This window comes from Blennius ocellaris, assembly GCF_963422515.1.
Source record: "Blennius ocellaris genome assembly, chromosome: 12".
NCBI lineage: Eukaryota > Metazoa > Chordata > Actinopteri > Blenniiformes > Blenniidae > Blennius > Blennius ocellaris.
In genome coordinates, this window is record NC_137661.1 from 22,034,496 (window position 1) to 22,052,530 (window position 18,035).

The 18,035-nt window shown below is 40.3% G+C and overlaps 2 protein-coding genes across 2 annotated transcripts; one reads left to right on the plus strand and one right to left on the minus strand.

Moving 5' to 3' along the window:
* Positions 1-686: 686 nt before the first annotated feature.
* On the minus strand, positions 687-8,285 carry LOC308137556 (fibronectin type III domain-containing protein 7-like; the record flags this gene model as incomplete). Its single annotated transcript, XM_080506308.1, has 12 exons — positions 687-718; positions 798-827; positions 1,233-1,493; positions 1,950-2,204; positions 2,674-2,928; positions 3,024-3,281; positions 3,365-3,619; positions 4,213-4,479; positions 5,136-5,396; positions 6,939-7,199; positions 7,738-7,998; positions 8,276-8,285. 12 exons carry the CDS (start codon positions 8,283-8,285, stop codon positions 687-689), a joined length of 2,406 nt encoding a protein of 801 aa, XP_080362434.1.
* An 843-nt stretch (positions 8,286-9,128) lies between these two features.
* On the plus strand, positions 9,129-17,925 carry stxbp3 (syntaxin binding protein 3). The gene is made up of 19 exons (XM_080505788.1): positions 9,129-9,184; positions 10,375-10,424; positions 10,550-10,631; positions 10,712-10,788; positions 10,897-10,969; positions 11,072-11,172; positions 11,611-11,756; positions 12,170-12,263; positions 12,514-12,638; positions 12,758-12,856; positions 12,945-13,002; positions 13,097-13,162; positions 13,531-13,611; positions 13,841-13,976; positions 14,498-14,604; positions 14,746-14,844; positions 16,115-16,200; positions 16,802-16,950; positions 17,243-17,925. The coding sequence occupies exons 1-19, from the start codon at positions 9,139-9,141 to the stop codon at positions 17,344-17,346; spliced, it is 1,779 nt and encodes a 592-aa protein (XP_080361914.1). The 5' UTR covers positions 9,129-9,138; the 3' UTR covers positions 17,347-17,925.
* Positions 17,926-18,035: the final 110 nt, after the last annotated feature.

Here is an 18,035-nt window from a genome sequence, read left to right on the forward strand (position 1 = left end):
TTCTTTCCATTTTGGAAGGGTGATGCAGGAGGAAGATGAGCTGATGTATCTATGGAGAAAAAATGAAACTGAAGTCAAATTAAAACTATTTACACATCATTGTCATCCACAAACTTAAATCTACTCTAAAGTAATTAAACATTCATGTCATTAGTCAATAGATTGCTGTGTAACAACTTCAAATCCAGTTTAACTATAAGAGAAAGTCTGGAAGATGTCAACACATGAATATTATCCAGAAGGTAACATTATTAACATGAAGATTTAAAGGCAATTTTATTGTTTTTTGCTAAGGCGTGTGTATCAATGACGTATATGGTGTGTATCAATGGAATATTATATGAGTGCACAAATAAATCACAACAAAGCCCCCTCTTGAGGAGTTGTTTCAATATAGCTAATAGTCTTTATAATCATCTCTGTCGCTATCTTAAATCTTTATACCTGCTGCAACCTGACAAAAGTAAGATGACAGATCTCAATGGGATTCTTCCAGTACATAAGCTTAAAAAAACAGCATTAAAAGGGATACAAACTGAAGGATAAACTCTGTACCACAATTATATATTTTAACAGAGGCATTCATATTGGGCTTTTAAGAATCTTCCTTTTTGCCCTATTTATTCTCTCGATGTTGTTTCTTAGTCGTAATTGTTCAAGTGAACAATTACTGTACTTACCACCTGCTAGTCCACACTTCTCTTTCCTCTGTAAATCACTGAAAATGAAGAGTTAAGTCACATTAGAAACATCAAGCATATAGCAGTTTTTTGAAAACATTGAACAATGTAACTCACCTGTGCCGATGTCGCTCCCTGAACAAGTGACTAAAAAAGCAGAAGGAGAAAGATGGAATTCAACTCAAACAATTGTAAACTGCGCTCCTCAATTGTCATGCTTTATCAATTAAATTAAATTAAACTTTATTTATATAACACCAATACAACACAGTAGGTTTTAGGTGCTTTTAACAGAGAAAAGAGAAAAACAACAAATGCACATGAGCAAGCAGGTTTTATCATGTCTTCCCTGTGTTGATTGTTCATGATCATTTTTTTTTTTTTACCAAATTAAAGTTTATTAACTTGGCATTTATGTTTTAGAACTGTAGCATTTGGCTTTAAACATAATAGGACAAAGGGGCACGTTTTATGACGCAATCAAGTGTGAAAGGTTTTGAAATGAAACAAGTGATATCAGCTGTCCTGTACAGGAAGATCCCAATGTCATACCTGAGTAGATCCGTTGAGGGCAATACTGAACTTTGCTGCCATCTACTGCGAGTGGAGCTACCGCCACATGGTAGACAGTCCCACACTGGACGTCACCAATACTGCACTGGTTGTACCCCTGCGAAGCGGTGCAGGTGTAGTTGTTACTGCTGCCCACCATGTCTGCGACGGTGCTGTGGCTGCTGCCGGTGCTGCGCCAGTAAACCCGTAGAGAGTTGTCAGACATCCTGATCAGTTTCACACCTGATGGACAGCAGGCACCTAGAAGAAAGAAAGTACACGTCTTAGATGGGAAAAAAAACAAAACACTATTTCTTAAAACTGCCTTTGATTCGTCTATATACGTTTCTTATTTCTAATGGATGCCCCTCTCAGCTGAAAGGTTTACGCTATTCTGATGAAAGTTCCAATATAATGATTGTAAACTTACAGACACATTCATCACATTTAAGGCGAAGCTAGACACTGCTGATAGTTTGCTAACTCAAATTTGATTGGGATTATGCTGAATATTTATACCTGCTTGGTATGAATACAGTTATGTTATGAGTGTAATTCACAGAATAATAATACATCCATATTTTCATGTTACAGCATTTTGCATGTAGTGCTTGTCACAGTTCATCAGCTCTTTGATCGGTTCACTTGCGTGTTATGTCCTAATAACTGTGCGATAAGTTCCTAAAGCTATCGATGGTTCAACATGGTGTCTCTCACTGGACGAGAAGCCCTGATAGGTGCAGTTGGACATGCGCCCGCTTTGGCTGAAGGCCTCCATGGTGACCGTGTAGTTGGTGCCACAGGTGATGCATCCCATGAGGCAGTGGGAGTCCTGGGTGTGGCAGCGCGCGTGGCCCCGGGACGACGTCAGTGATGTGACGAACGAATGTGCCCCCTTGGCGTGAGACCAGGAGACATTGGTCATCGCCTGAGTGACTTGATGGACCGTCAGGTTTACAGGGCAGCAGGGTTCTGTGAAAGGAGAAGATATTTAAAGATTCATGACTGTGATTGGAAAAAAAATGTCTGCTCCATTGTTTTCAAATGACTTTTAAGATTTTTTTTTTTTACTTATTCAATCTGAGATTTGTGGAACAGCACTACATGATCAATGGAGTGAGCATTTGAAAAAAAAAAAATTCATATCCAATAGAAAATAATTGCAAAGCACAAAATAAAGCATATAAATTGAAAAAACTAAACAACTTTCACCTCTTTAAGTACATTCTACTGATTCTTACTGTTACAGTAATAGTTTTAGTGCAACATTTTCCTCAGAGACCTTTATTAAATTGACCAAATGTGGTTTGTCATATCTCATCACAATACCTACAGTCACTATTAGTATACAAAGCTGTAAAATAAATATGAAGAAGCGTTGAACCATTTCTCCTCACACATTTCTCCTTTGCTATTTAAAACTGGATGGATTGATCCAAACCTGTTTCTATGGAGTCAGAGTAACTGGGTAAACTGAGGCCAGCGGCGGTCGATGCAGTGACGCTGACTTCATGGGTGGAGCCGCACGGGAGGTCGGTGAGGTCGAGACTTTTTCCACCGGTGGTGTAAGTGTGTTTGCCGTCGCCTCCGTCCACACTCACAGTGTAAGTGGCAGCCCGGTTGGTTGATGTCCAGCTGACGCTGACACAGGACGAGTTCTTTACATTCAGCATCAGATTCATTGGCATGCAGGGAGCTGATGAAGGAAAGATGGGCAATGTGTGGGTTTAATAAGCATTAAGAGATGAAGGAGGACTTAATATTTGCTGAATATAAGGGAAAGTTTTGTACCCGTGTCTTTGGCGTGTGCTTTGCAGGCACGGTTACAGCCACTGATTTCATTGCAGGGTGTCACCTTCACACTGTAGGTGCTGTCACAGCTGAGGTCAGACAGGGCACACACCGGCGCCGTGTCGTTACAGAGGATGACCTCCGAACTGTCTGCAGCGCTCGTCTCGTACACTTCTGCCCCCCTGGAGGCTGCCCACGTGATCTCCAGGGTGTCGGTGCTCACCGCAGAGACAGACACGTCCTCCGGACAACAGGGCACTGAAACACGCAGATAAACACACGGAAAGCGTATCACGGCGACAGAAACAGCCCCAAAGACTTGCACCTCTGCAGCCGCTTACGGGTGGTGTGATTGAGAACCTCTCCCTGAGGACTGCTGCCAGCCAGGTTGAAGGCCAGCACAGACATCAGGTACATGTAGCCACACTGGCAGTGGTAGGTGCAGTTGTTGTTGGTGGTGTTGCAGCTCTCCTCGCTGCCATCTCCTGCCTTGATGAAAGCCACGTAGCCGTCAGCGTAAGGCGCGGCGTCCCACGTCAACGTGCAGTTCTGCTCCGACGACTCCACAAGGGCCAAAGACTCTGGGGGGCAGGGGACTGACAACACGGGGCAAGAGAAAGAACCAGGCACTGTAAGATAATACAAACGCATGGACACCGGCACTACCACCAAGGTGTGTGTGTAAGAATGAACCTAACATGGCCATTATGCTTTTTAACAGTTTATAATGTGCCATAGCACAAAATTATGAAAGTGTACATCAAAATGTCTTTGCCATGTGTAACGTTTTAAAAGACTTGTGTGTCTGGCTTACAAGTCTTGTCAATTTGATATAATTGCATACATGCTTTGATCAATAAAAGGTCACTCCAGAGAAATTATTGCTCCATACGGCTGCAGTCATATCTATAGATATCAATTAAAACATGTAAACATTTTAAATAAAAAGAACATTGTAAAAAGATTGGATTGGATTAGATTACATTTGATTACATTACATTAGAACAATACCAACAAATATAGACAAATATAGACATAGCAATGATGAACTCTAATAAAAAGGATCATGAATACCAAATATTGCAATTGATCTAATTTTGTCAAATATTTTGTGACTTTGTCAGAAACAGTAAAAGTCTGGTATTGAAAACTGCCAGAGTGTTTAAACATTTCCACAGCTGACACTCACAGGTGACGAAGACGACGGGACTGGAGGGGGAGCTGGGCCCGGCCTGGTTTGACGCGGTGACCTGGATAGTATGAACTTCACCGCAGTTCACAGGCGACAGTTTGCAGGAGCTGCTGGATGACGTGGTACAGGTCTGGTTCTGGTCACTGGTCACATAGAACTCAATATGCCCATAAGCGTCCGGGTCCATTTCCCAGGACACAGAGAGTGATGCCATAGTATCGCTCCTCTCCAGAGACACGTTGAGCGAGGAAGGAGTAGCAGGTCCTGATAAAAGACAAAGAAAAAACTCAACGAAGGTTTGAATGAGATCAGAGACGGGCTGCATTTTTATACAGGCCACAGACTTTACCCGTTTGGATTTCATTTCTGTTTATACAGTTGACGTTTTTAAAAAGTCATAACAACATTTTTTACCTCAGATACTTTTAACTATAAAATGGGAAATACAATATAATTTGGGTCAGTTTTACAATTTTCAAGAGATTTTCTTGTTGGTCCATTCTTAATATTTAGCTGTTTGTTTAAGTACGGCTGTAAAACAAAGTCACAAACATGAAAACTAAGTCTTGAATTGTTAAATACCAACTTACCTGAGTATAATCTCTATTCATGACTTTTTCAGTAAGTGCCCTAGAAAGGGTTAAATGATTCTAATTTGTGAGAAGGGCTTTGAATTTGAAAAATAAATGAATAAAAACCCTTATTTATTCTCAGTGAGTCAGTGAAAGAGATTTTAGTTTTTGGACCTCATAACTGTTCAGCCAAGTTTAATTTTACGTTTGCGATGGCTTGGACTGTGATTGTTTTTTTTTTTTTACATCACGTGACTGTTATGAACCCAAAATAATGAATAAACGTAAATGTTTTTTTATTGTGGGACTTAAAATCACAAACATTTAGGTGTTTCAGTGTCTCCTTACGTGTTGTTTGGTTCTTGTACAAGCTGCCTTCTCCCTCTCGGCCCTCGGGGTCCCAAGCATAAGTCATGATGGTGTAAAGAGTGCCAGCCTCCAGGCCGGAGATGGTGAAGTTGGTATCAGAAGTGTTGTGCTCCATTTTAGTGTTTGAGTCAAACTTGTATAAAGACAGGGTGTACCGGACGGCATGAGCAACAGCAGCCCAGGACACAACTATGCTGTCATTGCTGGGTGATGAAGTGGAAAGCTCAGGAGGAGGCAAAACTGCGGAGAAGAAGAAGAAGACGAAGAAGACAGTGTTATATGGTTTTCATAGGATAGGTACTTTAAGGAATCAAGATGATTAAGTGTAATGAGAAGTGATATATAAAACAGGGGAAACATAAATTGAATTCACTTGTAATTTACTGAACTATCAACCTATTCAGAAAAGGGTTGGAGTAACTTTGCATTAATGTACATTTGGCTGTATTATTTAAATGTGCCTGTGACACATTTGCTGGACTTTGTGATAGCGTACGAGTGTATATGACACACCGAAATATAACGCCGATCACCCTCCACCAAAACTCCTCGATTTATTCTCCATAGATCAGGAAAGTTTGATATACGTAATACATTTAATACCATCTTAACATTATGAATTATTATGAAAGGAATTAGCAAGAGAGATCATGTTTCATCAACGGATTTTTTTTTTATTTTATTTGATTACTAATATATAATTTTAAATTCTACTTTCAGTGTTTAAAGTTCTCAACAACCAGGCACCATGAACTATTAAAGAGTTAGGCTATGTTGATTATTAGGTAGCACTTTCACCTCCTCTCATATGGAGGCCACTCCCAGTTTGAGTTAGAGGGGTTAACACAGTATTAAGGAATGGGCTCTTACATTTCTATATTTGAAAAAAAAAAAAACCAAAAAAAACACAGTTTTAACTGGTTCAGGTCACCCTGGATCATTTTCTAAACACGCTGCTATAGGTTTAGACTGCTGAGAGACCTCCTGTTCACTCACCGTGCATTTACATTGGTTGTTCTTTCCTCTATATATTGATTACAAAGATCCATGTTATTGATTATGAATTAATCTGTTTTATATCAATGAAACAGTTTTTGATTCAACGTGTCGTTTGTAGTAGAAGTTATCCAACTCCTGATATTTCTGTCCACCATTTACAGTTGGGTGGTTCCGAAAAGTAATACAGAAGACAACACTATGAGAAAGAAATCTTGTTGTGTGCTTTTTGGTTCATAGGAATCATATGTCCCACCCTGTGGGGTAGGTTTGGACGTGAGTGGTGACAGAAATGTACTCAGGGTGATGTCAGCTCTTTGTGCTTGACATAGAGTCAGGTCAAGTATACAGTTACCGCCGATACCGGAGAGGCGCTCGAGGGCACTGGCGCTTTTCTTAGACAGAATAAACTTGGATTTGCACTTATTGTGTGCGTTCACACTTGCTCACAGTCCTGTGTATTATATAGCAGCTCTGCAATGGGACAAAGAGGTAGATCAAGTGACCTCTGCAGGGCATGGGGACTGATGACAAAAGTATTCTCGGTTTTTCAGTAAATGTGAGACTCATTTCCACACAGAGAGCCCCTTGGGTGTTATCGTTCCTCTTTTGGTAATTCCTTGTTTCGCCCTTTCACTCTTTGGTTCTTTCTTTCTTCTTTCACAATAAATATGCGTATGTGGCATTGTTTCCCATGTGTGCAGCTGGAAGCATATTGATAATAAAATACACCACAGAAAAAGAAAAAAAAAAGAAAAGAAAAAGATGAACGATGAACAACAGTACCTGTCTTTGCAGTCACAGGTGCCGATGGCTGGCTGCGGCCTGCGACGTTTACCGCCAAGATGCTGAGAGTGTACTCGGTGTATGGGGCGAGTGACTTGATCTCTGCCGGGGAGGAAGACACTGTGTCCTCTCTGAATAGACCGTTGGTGTCTTGGACGCGAACGATGTAGTGAGTTGCCAGGGGGTTCGTGTTAAAGTCCACCATCAGGGTCCTGCTGTCTTTTGGCTTCACGGTCTGGATGGGATCCATTGTGTCAGGAGCTGAAATAATCACACAAAGCTCATATCAGAGATGCTTTTGAAAAGGAAACATAATTAAAAAAAAAATTAAAATTTACATTGCAGAGGATTGGCTATGAAAAAATATTCAAAAACACCCCATCCTCCTCTGTCTGGTGTGTTATGTTGGGTAATAAGTTAGTGAAAATGTAATATTCATTCATTTGAATGTCTGTATATAGAAAATCAATCTCTTCTCAAATATAAGCGCAGACGACAAACACACATCACTGCATTACCACTACATATGAAGGGGCAACTTGTGTTCTTAAGAGTAGCGTCACATGTTATGGATTTTACTCGTAAGTAATTTAAGTATGAGTAAATGTATATACTTGAGGGAAAAAAAAACACATAGAAGTACAAGTACCTTTACAGTAATCCCTGAGCTATTGTAAAGACAAATCCAGACTCAACCGCATATGTAACAAGACTGTTAGACATGAAACATAAAATTATATCAGATTTTTCTGGCTATTTGCTTTGGCTGTATAAGTATATAGAGAACTGTAAACATCACCTGTTGATGACTGAGTGGATGTGATGCTCAGTGTATCTTGGTTATCATCCAGGGCATCGACTGTGAAGATGTAATCGACGTTTGGGGACAAAGAGGAGACAGAGCCCATCACTGTGTTGGGACCATAGGTGACGAAGGCAACGGAGCTGGTCGGTGCACTTTGAGGAGCAACAGTGATCTTGTACGAAGTGGCTCCGGTAAACCTGGTCCATCTGAGTATCACAGTCCTGGATGTAGTGGAGAACACCGATACTGTGAAACCTGTTGAAAGTCGCCAAAGAAGAGAAGATATAGATACACTCAGTGTTGATCATGAGAAAGATATTCATTATGATTTTATGATCATACAAGGTATTTTGCTCCTTGCCATTTGGTGAGAAAAACATACCTGCTGCGGCAACCTGCACATTGAGAAAACACACACAAAAAAAAGATTACATGGTGGAAATTATACATCTTTTGAAATGTTTGTGTCATATAACATAGAGCTTAGATGTATAAAACTCAGCCAATCATCACACTGATATCATTCCTTTACCTGTGAGCATATGCCCAGTAGGGCAAAAACCATTAACCTCATCACAGCACTCATTCTTCACGTTTGTCTTCTGCCTCTGTTTGATCTTTCTGGATGTTTTCTTTTTCTCTTGTATGTCCCCTCTCTCTATCAGTTGAAATACCTGTATGTAACTCCTCCTATTGAGGGCCAAACATCCAATCACAGTGAGGCAAAGTGATGCACCTTGGGGCAGGTGTAGCATGAACAGGAAGAGAAGAAAATCCCTCTGGAACCATGGGCGTGATATCCAATTCTGAAGGTGTAGTCAGGAAATAATACAGATACATGAGTCTGGAAAAGGCACTGGACTTTCCCAAGCAAGGGTGTGTTGCGTGCGTGCGTGAGTGAGTGCGGATAAGCAAGTGCTGCAAAAATAAAAACAATCCCTCTGCCCAATGACACTGTGGCCAAACATATAAATGGCATTTCTAACAATCTTGAAGAACTGCTGGTCGGTAAAGTAACAGACTTGCTGATCAATTTGAATTTAATACTATTTATTGAGTTTATTTCATTAGATTTTTCATTATCAAATGGTTCAAGTCGGTCAAAAAATGTTTCTAGTTTAAATAAGGATAAAAAAAAACACCAATTCTGACAAATCGGTGCACTGTAAATATTTTCTGTTTAGACTAAAAAACAATGTTAATAAAGTAAATAAATAAATACATAATTTATATATAGGTCTATCTGTGGCGTACCATACTGTAGTGAGATACCGACCCGAATTTTGAAAGTATTGCGCGAGGACAACGAGCCGACGCTGACTTGTTGACGCCGATGACGTCATAGCATGAGGACGCACGGCTGACAGGAAGAGGCGCAGAAAAAAAAAATCCAAGATGGCAGCGGGCTCGGATCACGGGCTGAAAAGAATAGTTTGGAAAAGTAAGTTCTCTCCAACATGAGCGTGGCATTTGCGTTTTAAAACAAAAAGCAGCAAAAATACACCTTCTGGTTTAGAAGTTTGATCGGTTTATTGGTGGGAATTCCGCTTTGTCGCTTTCTTTTACGACTTCGCATCTCGGAGTGACAGGGAAACATTCAGTTTCAGTCTGTCACTTTGTTTTGCTTTTGCTTTGTTTTTCTTGTCACGTTTTTCAGGCTTGAGCTTTAGTGCGAATCGATGAAAGTTTTCAACAGCAGACTGAAAGTTGTGTTTGAGAGTTGTTTCGCCTGCTGTGTGTGTGGTGACTGTGTATCGCCCAGAGCCCCACCTCATTTCTGCCCGAGATGGGCTCACATGAACGGACAAAAAAACCTGCTGACGTCCGGTGTTTTTGTCCGAAAATCGTCTCTCTGAGCGGCGTTTAGTGGCACCAAGACACCTTCGGTGAAGGTTTGATCTGACAAACGAATTCCATCGTGGCTCCAGTAGTCGGAAGTCATGGAATAGCACAAATAACGGTCAAAGCAAAAAAAGAAGTAAAACCAACCTGCAACCAAGAAATATTCAAAAATTATAATTGAGAGAAAATAATTCTATAATTTACGAGGCCAATATACTTATAGGACCAGTAATGCTTGCACAACAAGCATTCCGGTATGTGGAGTGAAACTATGGAAAAATCTGAACGTGGACCTTAAAAATATCCAAACATAAAACAGTTCAACAAAAGATATCAAGGTATGATTTTTAAGCCACATAAAGTGGGATCATATGTGCCGAGATGTTGGATATTGTACATAAATTTGGATATGGCCAAACTTCACTTTATTGATGAAAACCAAAAATCGATTTTTTTTACTTTTCTGGCAGAATAAATGTATCAGTATTTACTTGTCATATGTTGAATCACTTCTCTGTTCATGCATGGGAGCCTGACGATGAACGTGTTTCCGTGTTCTTTTAATGGAGATACATGTGAATGGAATAATCTACAAAGGCATTGCGGTACTTTGTTAAAACAAAATCCTTTTTTTAAACAAACAGATGTCTGCGAGTAGACACTTTACCTTAAAATCCAAATCGGTGTCCACAGCAGAAACCTCTCACCTCTTCATGTCTTCTCCTATCTCATTGTTCACTTTCCAGTGCTGGTTTTCATGATGATTTGCTCTGTGTTTTTTTTCCCCAGGAATAAAAGACACAATTATTACAGACTGCAGAAAATCTGAAGTATGGAAGGTATGATCAGCACAGACAGATCAACACAGAGATTATAGCTGCATGACTCTTTTCAATTTAAACTTGTATGTACTGCAGTATGATTGTAAAGAACCTTGTAAGTGACGGGTTTATCTTCAATACAGATATTGATTCTCGACCCCTTCACCACCAAGCTCCTCTCATCATGCTGCAAAATGTCAGATTTGATGGCAGAAAAAATCACAAGTAGGTTTTCAATATAGTGAAACATCAATCTACATCACACGGGTTTTAGCTGAAACTGACTGAAGTGTCTGTATTTGCAGTCGTGGAGGACTTGTACAGAAGCAGAGAGCCTGTTTTAGAGATGAAGGCCATCTACTTCATGACACCAACTGCCAAGGTTTGCTTCTAATGATCAATAATGCTTTTCACATTTTCATCTTTGCAGTTTGAAATTTGTTTTGGTGATGCGCACTCCTGTTTTCCTATCTAATCCTATTATTTTCAGAGTGTGGAGGCCTTCATAGCTGACTTCAAGCCCAAACCAAAATACAAAGCAGCATATGTATATTTTACTGACTGTGAGTAGCAGAAAGGTTTTAAAGTAAAACTACTTCAATTATAAAAATGATGACAAATATATAAAGCCACAGTGTGATTAAAAAAGCACCTTGTTCCCTCAGACTGCCCTGATGACCTGTTCAACAACATGAAGCTGTACTGTGCAAAGCACATACGTGTCTGTAAGGAAATTAACATGTCCTTCATGCCCCAGGAGGCACAAGTAAGTGATTACAATTTGCAATTGTGCTTCTATCCACTTTGTTGTGTAATGGTCAGTTTCCTCTTTTTATCCAGACTGCATCATCACTTGTTCACAGAGCAAATGTACCCTTAGTGTGTTCTAGGTCATGTTGTTGAAAGGAAGAATTTTTTTTTTTTTAATGCCCTCGTTGAATCCTAAATGGGCGTTGGCAGTTTTAAGCTGTGATGTAACAAACTTTGTGTGTCTGGTGGCTTGAAATTGGTCCCAGTATTTTGTAAACAATATAAATAATGATTCCTTATTCTCTTTTTTTCTTTCACATTAATGTATTTTACTCTGGGCTTTAAAAGTATGACATGTTTGATGAAATATAAAAAAAAGAAAAATATGTATATGTGTGTATATATATAGTCCTCTTTTTTCTATTTATTTATTTACTTATTTATTTTTATCAAGGTGTTTACATGTGATAATCCTGGGGCTTTCAAAAGCATCTACAGTCCCAACAGTCAGGACAAAAAGAAGACACTGGAGACACTTGCGGACCAGCTCGTCACGCTCTGTGCCACGTTGGACGAGTACCCAGGGGTCAGATACAAGAAGTAAGCCAGAGAAGATTTAGTTTCTCAGCTTAGAACATACTTCAGCCTCCGAGCAGAGATGTACTTTTTTTTTTTTTTTTTTTTTTTATGCGAAAAGCTTAAAATGAGTTACCTAATTGTGAGAGAAGATGAGCTTCACTAGAAAAGAAGTCAGTGGTATCACTTGCTGTCTGACCCCATTCATAAATCATTTGTGTAAAAGAGCTACTCAGAGTGGCCATACTGTACTTTAAACCATGTGGATAGTGCATAGATTTACAGATGTACTTGCGTACTTTTGCTAGACCATTGTTCTTCGACTAAATATTTCTGTTTTTTGCTGACTGGATCATTTTCTGGATAAATAGATATTGCTGAAATTGTTTTGAGAACTAATGTGATGACTCATGAAAAGCAATGCTTTCCCTCACTAGAGACAACAACATGGAGAACGCAAAGACTCTGGCAGAGCTGGTGGACAACAAGCTAGCCAGATACTTTGACCTGGATGACAGTGGAAAGAAAAAGGTGAGCAGGGAAAAAAAAAGACTGACTGTTGACAGAACAAACAAAGTCTTAGCTCTGGGAGGTAACTGAACCTTGAAACTGGAGAGCTACTTTCGGCTGAAGGTGCCACGTTAAGGGAACTCGCACATTTTGCAGACTTTAATGCCCTTCAGCTGAAATTTCATTTGAGTTGATTGTATTAAGTGAATTAATTGAAACGGGAGAAAAAGAAATGGTAACTGTTTCTACCTGAATTTACTTGTGTCACCAGGGAAAGACTCAAGCCCAGCTGCTCATCGTGGAAAGAGGCTTTGACCCTGTGAGCCCCATCCTGCACGAGCTGACCTACCAGGCCATGGCCTACGACCTCATTGATATCCAGAACGACACCTACAAGTAACGTACCGTCATCTGCTGCGTCTCCGCATGCCAGAGAATCTACTTGATGCAAATTATATCCGTAAGAGTCGTTTTCTACTTGTAAATGAGTCTTATTTTCTGTACAATGTGATCAGGTACAAGACTAAAGATGGTGCTGAGAAGCAGGCGCTGCTGAACGAGGATGACATGCTCTGGGTTCGGCTGAGGCACAAGCACATCGCCGAGGTTTCAGAGTGAGTGTGCAAAATCTGAGCGGTGTCATTTTGGTTTGCCCCCGGCTGCTCGCCACAATAGACTCACCTCGTCTTCATCCCACAATAGACAGATCCCAAAGATGGTAAAAGAGATATCTGCCAGCAAGAAACAACCAGATGGGAAGGTATTGTGGACTATTGAACTTCTGTACGTTGTCTTTTACACGTGAAAAATGACAAATCTCTGTTCAAACACCTTTCTTTTATCTTTCTCTCCAGATCACAATTAGCAGTTTGGCCCAAATGATGAAGAAGATGCCAGCTTTTCGTAAGCAGCTGACTGAGGTATAAACACTTAAGACTTAAAAACATTCTCTTCTTAGTCACTTTCCTCTCTTCTTTGCCTTTTGCCGGGTTGTCATTATCAATACGAATGAGTTTGACTTGTGTGGTTAAATCAATAAAATAAATGTCATATTGTTTCAAGGGTCATGGTAATGCCACTGGTTTCTTGAATAAGTAGCTTCGAACAAAATAATACAGCTCCAGGCAGTAATTATGATGTGGTAAGATGTGGTGCCTCGACAGCGCTGACATCATGTGGGCGTGTCTCCATCTTGTTTATCGACAGAAACCTCGCCAAAGTGCTTCTCGGTTGTTACTGATCTTCATTCACTTTTATTCATTTATTCATTTCTGTCTTAAACCTGTAGAAAACGGTTCACCTGCAGCTGGCTGAGGACTGCATGAAAGATTTCTCCAAAAACGTGGAGAAACTCTGCAAAGCCGAACAGGTCTGTCCGTCTGCGTTCTGCTCAAGTTGTGTAGTGGAACGTTGCAAACACTTTGACCGCTCCGCCCGAGCAAGTTATTGGGCGTGTGTGGTGGTGTCAGGAAGCAGAGATCTGCTACATGAAAAGTCTCATCATGGAGAAGTGGATGCTGATTCCACCTGAGGCTGTGTTGGACTTTTTCCCCTCCCTGTGATGATGCACTGACAGATGACTCTGTATTTCTGTGCAGGACCTCGCAGTAGGTTCAGATGTGGAGGGCGTGAAGGTGAAGGATCCCATGAGGACCCTGCTGCCCGTACTGCTACACCCATACAGCACCCACGACAAGATCAGAGCTGTGTTGCTGTACATCTTCAGCCTCAATGGTACGACGGCCTTCTCGTCCAATGGGATCGAAGATGCTCAGCTGTTGTCCCAATCGTCCATTTCTGTTGATTTGCTTTTCAACTTTTCTGTAAACTGGCCCGTCGTTCTCAAAGTAAATACTTAATTTGTTTTGCATATACTTGACAAACTTTTTTTTTTTTAACTCATCTGGGCCTTAATATAATGTGATTGTCTTTTGTTGACAACATTTGTTGTTTCACTGTCTTTTAATATTAAGAGCCCATGATGTCCCACTGAGCTGCTTCTGTTTTCCATCAGAAGACAACGTGGTGTGTTCAGCCTTCACTACTGTTCTGCAGATACCACAGAGAACATTACATAGTATTTTTGCATGAGAACGATGGAAGTGTCAACGACTATGAAGGTCGAGGCATTTTTTTTTTAAGATGTTTTAGGAAACCTAATGCATTTCTGTTAAACTCGAAGTTATTTGACACAGAGTTGAACTCCTACGAAGCTGTGATCATTCGATTTAACCGTCTTGCTTGTATGTCAACAGGCACGACAGACGAGAACTTGAACAAGCTTATCCAACACGTTAAGATCGAAGACGACCGAGAGTTTATCCTGAACTGGAAAGAACTGGGTGTACCGATCATAACGTCGGTAAAGAAAACAAAAAAAAAAAACAACTTTACGCTTTCAATCATTCATTGTTGACTTGAAGTTTCTCGAAATGGTGCAATCACAGTTTCTTTTTCGGTATTGTCTTCTTCTCTGCATTCAAACGTTTTCTTTTGTTTGTAGCCGAGTTTCTTCAGCCGCAAACCATCCCGACGGGAACGTTCTCAGGACGGGCTATACAACCTGTCGAGATGGACGCCCGTCATAAAGGATGTGATGGAGGTCAGGCCAATGACCGGATAACATCCTGTTTTTGTTGTTTTCTATTCCCCCCTGAAGCATGTGACCAGTGTAGGTCACCGTGCTACCCCGGTGCCCCGCTGAATGGCGTCTGTGGGAAAAATGAACACAACGACAAAAGCGGCACAAAAGGAGGTTATCAGATTCAGGTCATCTGATAAACAGTGTCACCTATATGTTAGTGTTGTTGTTTATTGTTCCATCCACTTGTAAAAAAAAACAACGTCTGAACATCTCGCAGAACAATCAGACTCCTGCTTGTGTTTTTCCCTGAAGATGATACTTCTGTTTGTTTTTTTCCTATGAGTCTTTGCTGACGCTTAAACACATTTATGGTCTGGTAAATATGTTCCCTATAAGAAGGTCATTGCTGTAAGGTGAGATTCCGTTTTGTTGAACTGAACGTCCCCACGATCTGCTGCTTTGTTCAACTCCCTGCTGTCGAATGAGACATTTCTGAAAATGCAGTCTGCTCTTTTATCAGTTTACTGAATCTCATTCTGTAAACTCTGCATACTGACTTTGGATTAATCGAGCAAACGGCTCAGACAAATGCAACAGGTGATTCTCAGTGGATCCGAGAAGCCCTTATTCACTTAACAAAGGAAGTTAAGACAACTATTGTAATCTTGATTTTAATGTAAAGCCTCAGTGTAAAAGCTGTGTCCACACTGTGTTTAACAGATGAAACATTACAATGGAAAGAATTACCTATAAGGTGTTTATGATATAGTTTTTTTTTCACTTTCTGCCCAGAAATAACCTGAAAAAACTTTTCTTCAAAGCCTTTGCCATCCAAACACCTGATTTCCTGTAAAAGGAGGTGAAGACGTTTCCTCTTACTGCAGAAAACAGTTTGTTGTGTAGCAGAAGAAAAAAAGAGCTGAAAACAATCCGCAACATCTACCACAACTACTTTTGCGAATGGCTTTAAACCAGATATTTATTTAGTTTAGCTAATGAGATAAACGTGCCTCATTATCCCTGTGCTTTAGTGAATTAATACCAAAGTTGTAATGGGTGTTCTATGTTGTGTTTTGTTGTAAATAATACTATTTCATGTTGAAATGGAAGTTGTCGAAAGTAGAAAGAAATGTTTATCAACATCTTGACTGCCTCCTTCATGACACAGAATCTCAAAAGTGACTTTTAAACTGTTGAAATCCACAATATCCCTTTTCCAAGCTTCAGATTGACGTCTAAAGAAGAAAACCTCGGTATGTGACTTAAGTTTCATCTCTCTTATTTTCAGGAGGCTGTGGAGAACAAGTTGGACAGCAAAGAGTGGCCGCACCAGTCGGAGAGTCCTGCTGCCTGGAACGGCTCCGGGGCCGTCAGGTAAGAGTTTGTTTGAAATCACGTTGCAAGATAGTGGACGTAAACAAAAGTCATTAACAGCCAAAACAGTGTATAAATCCATGTATGCAAACATAAGGAGTACATCTTGTATCAACTCTTTGTTTTTTTGAAAGAGATGACTGAGGATATATTACAACACTGCCCCCTAGTGGTGGAGGTCGTCGGTTTGCATTAAATTATCAGCTGCACATTATAGTTTGATGTTAATGTTTGAGCAAGATCTGAAACTGCAGCTCTTACTGTTGTGACTGTACAAAGTCATACAATACTGTGAAAAATACTATGCGTTACTGAAAGAAATGCGATACCGACAATAAAACATCTGATTGAGTACAATAAATCCATTCTCTATCTGGAGAATGGATTAAGAAGTAAGGAAGTAGTTATTCGCTTTAGAGGAAATTAAAGACCCGGGCAGTAACAGACTGCTATTCTAGCGCCCCCTAGTGATCATTTGGGTGGCTCGCGCCCCATGTACTTTTTATGTGAGCATATTTTTTTTACTCCATTTCATCTATGTGTGAAAATTTACAGTTCAAATTTTCTTCAAGACTATAACTTGTGTTTCTCTGTTCTGCAGCGCCCGACAGAAACACAAGGCCAGCACTCAGGACGAACGCCGGACCGGCTCTCGCCTCATCATCTTCGTGATCGGAGGAATCACCTACTCCGAGATGCGCTGTGCTTATGAAGTCACTCGGGCAGTGAAGTCCTGCGAGGTCATCATAGGTAAGCCGAAGAAAAAAGATTGTAGATAAACTGTGGCCCGATTTTTTTTTCTCCATGTGCTCAGTCAGAAAAGGGTTTCTTTCTTTGTGACAAAGTGGAGACTGAATTGATTAAAACTGTCCAGCCTAAACAAAAGACATCTTTGATAAACATGATGGGGTTATTTTCAGGCACCGACAAATTTCACTTGCCGCTGGTTTTCATTTCTCGCCGTCTCACGCCACCTGCTGGACGCAGTCAGAAGTGAGAATGTACCGTTCATGTCTTAATTTGTATTTAATTTTGTTGTTAGGGTCATCCCACATTTTGACTCCCACTGGCCTCCTGGACGACATCAAGGCCCTGAGCAAAGGCCCGATGGAAGTCTTCACCATAGATGAGAGGAACAACGCCTGAAACGTCGGGCCTCCGCGGTCTATTTCCCCCAAACTCCCCGTTTTCCTCACATCTCATTTTTCTCAGCACCGTGCACTCAACTCCTCTTCCTGTTTGGATCGTGAAGGGAATTTACTTTATACTCAACTGTATTTCTTTTCAAACTCATTTATGCATTTAAATAGTTGTAGGGATGAGGGAAAATTCTCTTTTATCGCTGTCATTTCATGAGTTTCTCCTCAAAGAGCTGAGACTACCTGCGTGCTTAGGACAGGTTAAGGGACCTCATCCTTCCAAATGTTTTATGTAAAAACTGTCTAACCTGCTTTATTATTTTCTGCTTTTGTCCTCAAACATATTTGCCTGTAACGTAAAGAGCTGATTGGCCTTTGAAAGAATATGGTGGGAGACGAAACGATTGGTAGCATTGACCTGATGTATATATACTGTATGTGAGCGCTGAGTCCCCGCTTTATCATTCATGAGTCTTTCAATCACTTCTATTCAGAAATGCCTAATGTAATAAGAGTTTTTAACAGAGTATTTACGTTTTTTTTTCTCCTTGAATTGAACAACTGACTAATAAAAGAATGAAGTGGTTCACATTTTTGTTTGTCCATAGAATTAAAATGGCCTTGTTTGTGAACTGCAGTATCATCCTAAATAATCAATAATCCAATCCAATCATAGTATTCACAGGAAATATCTAA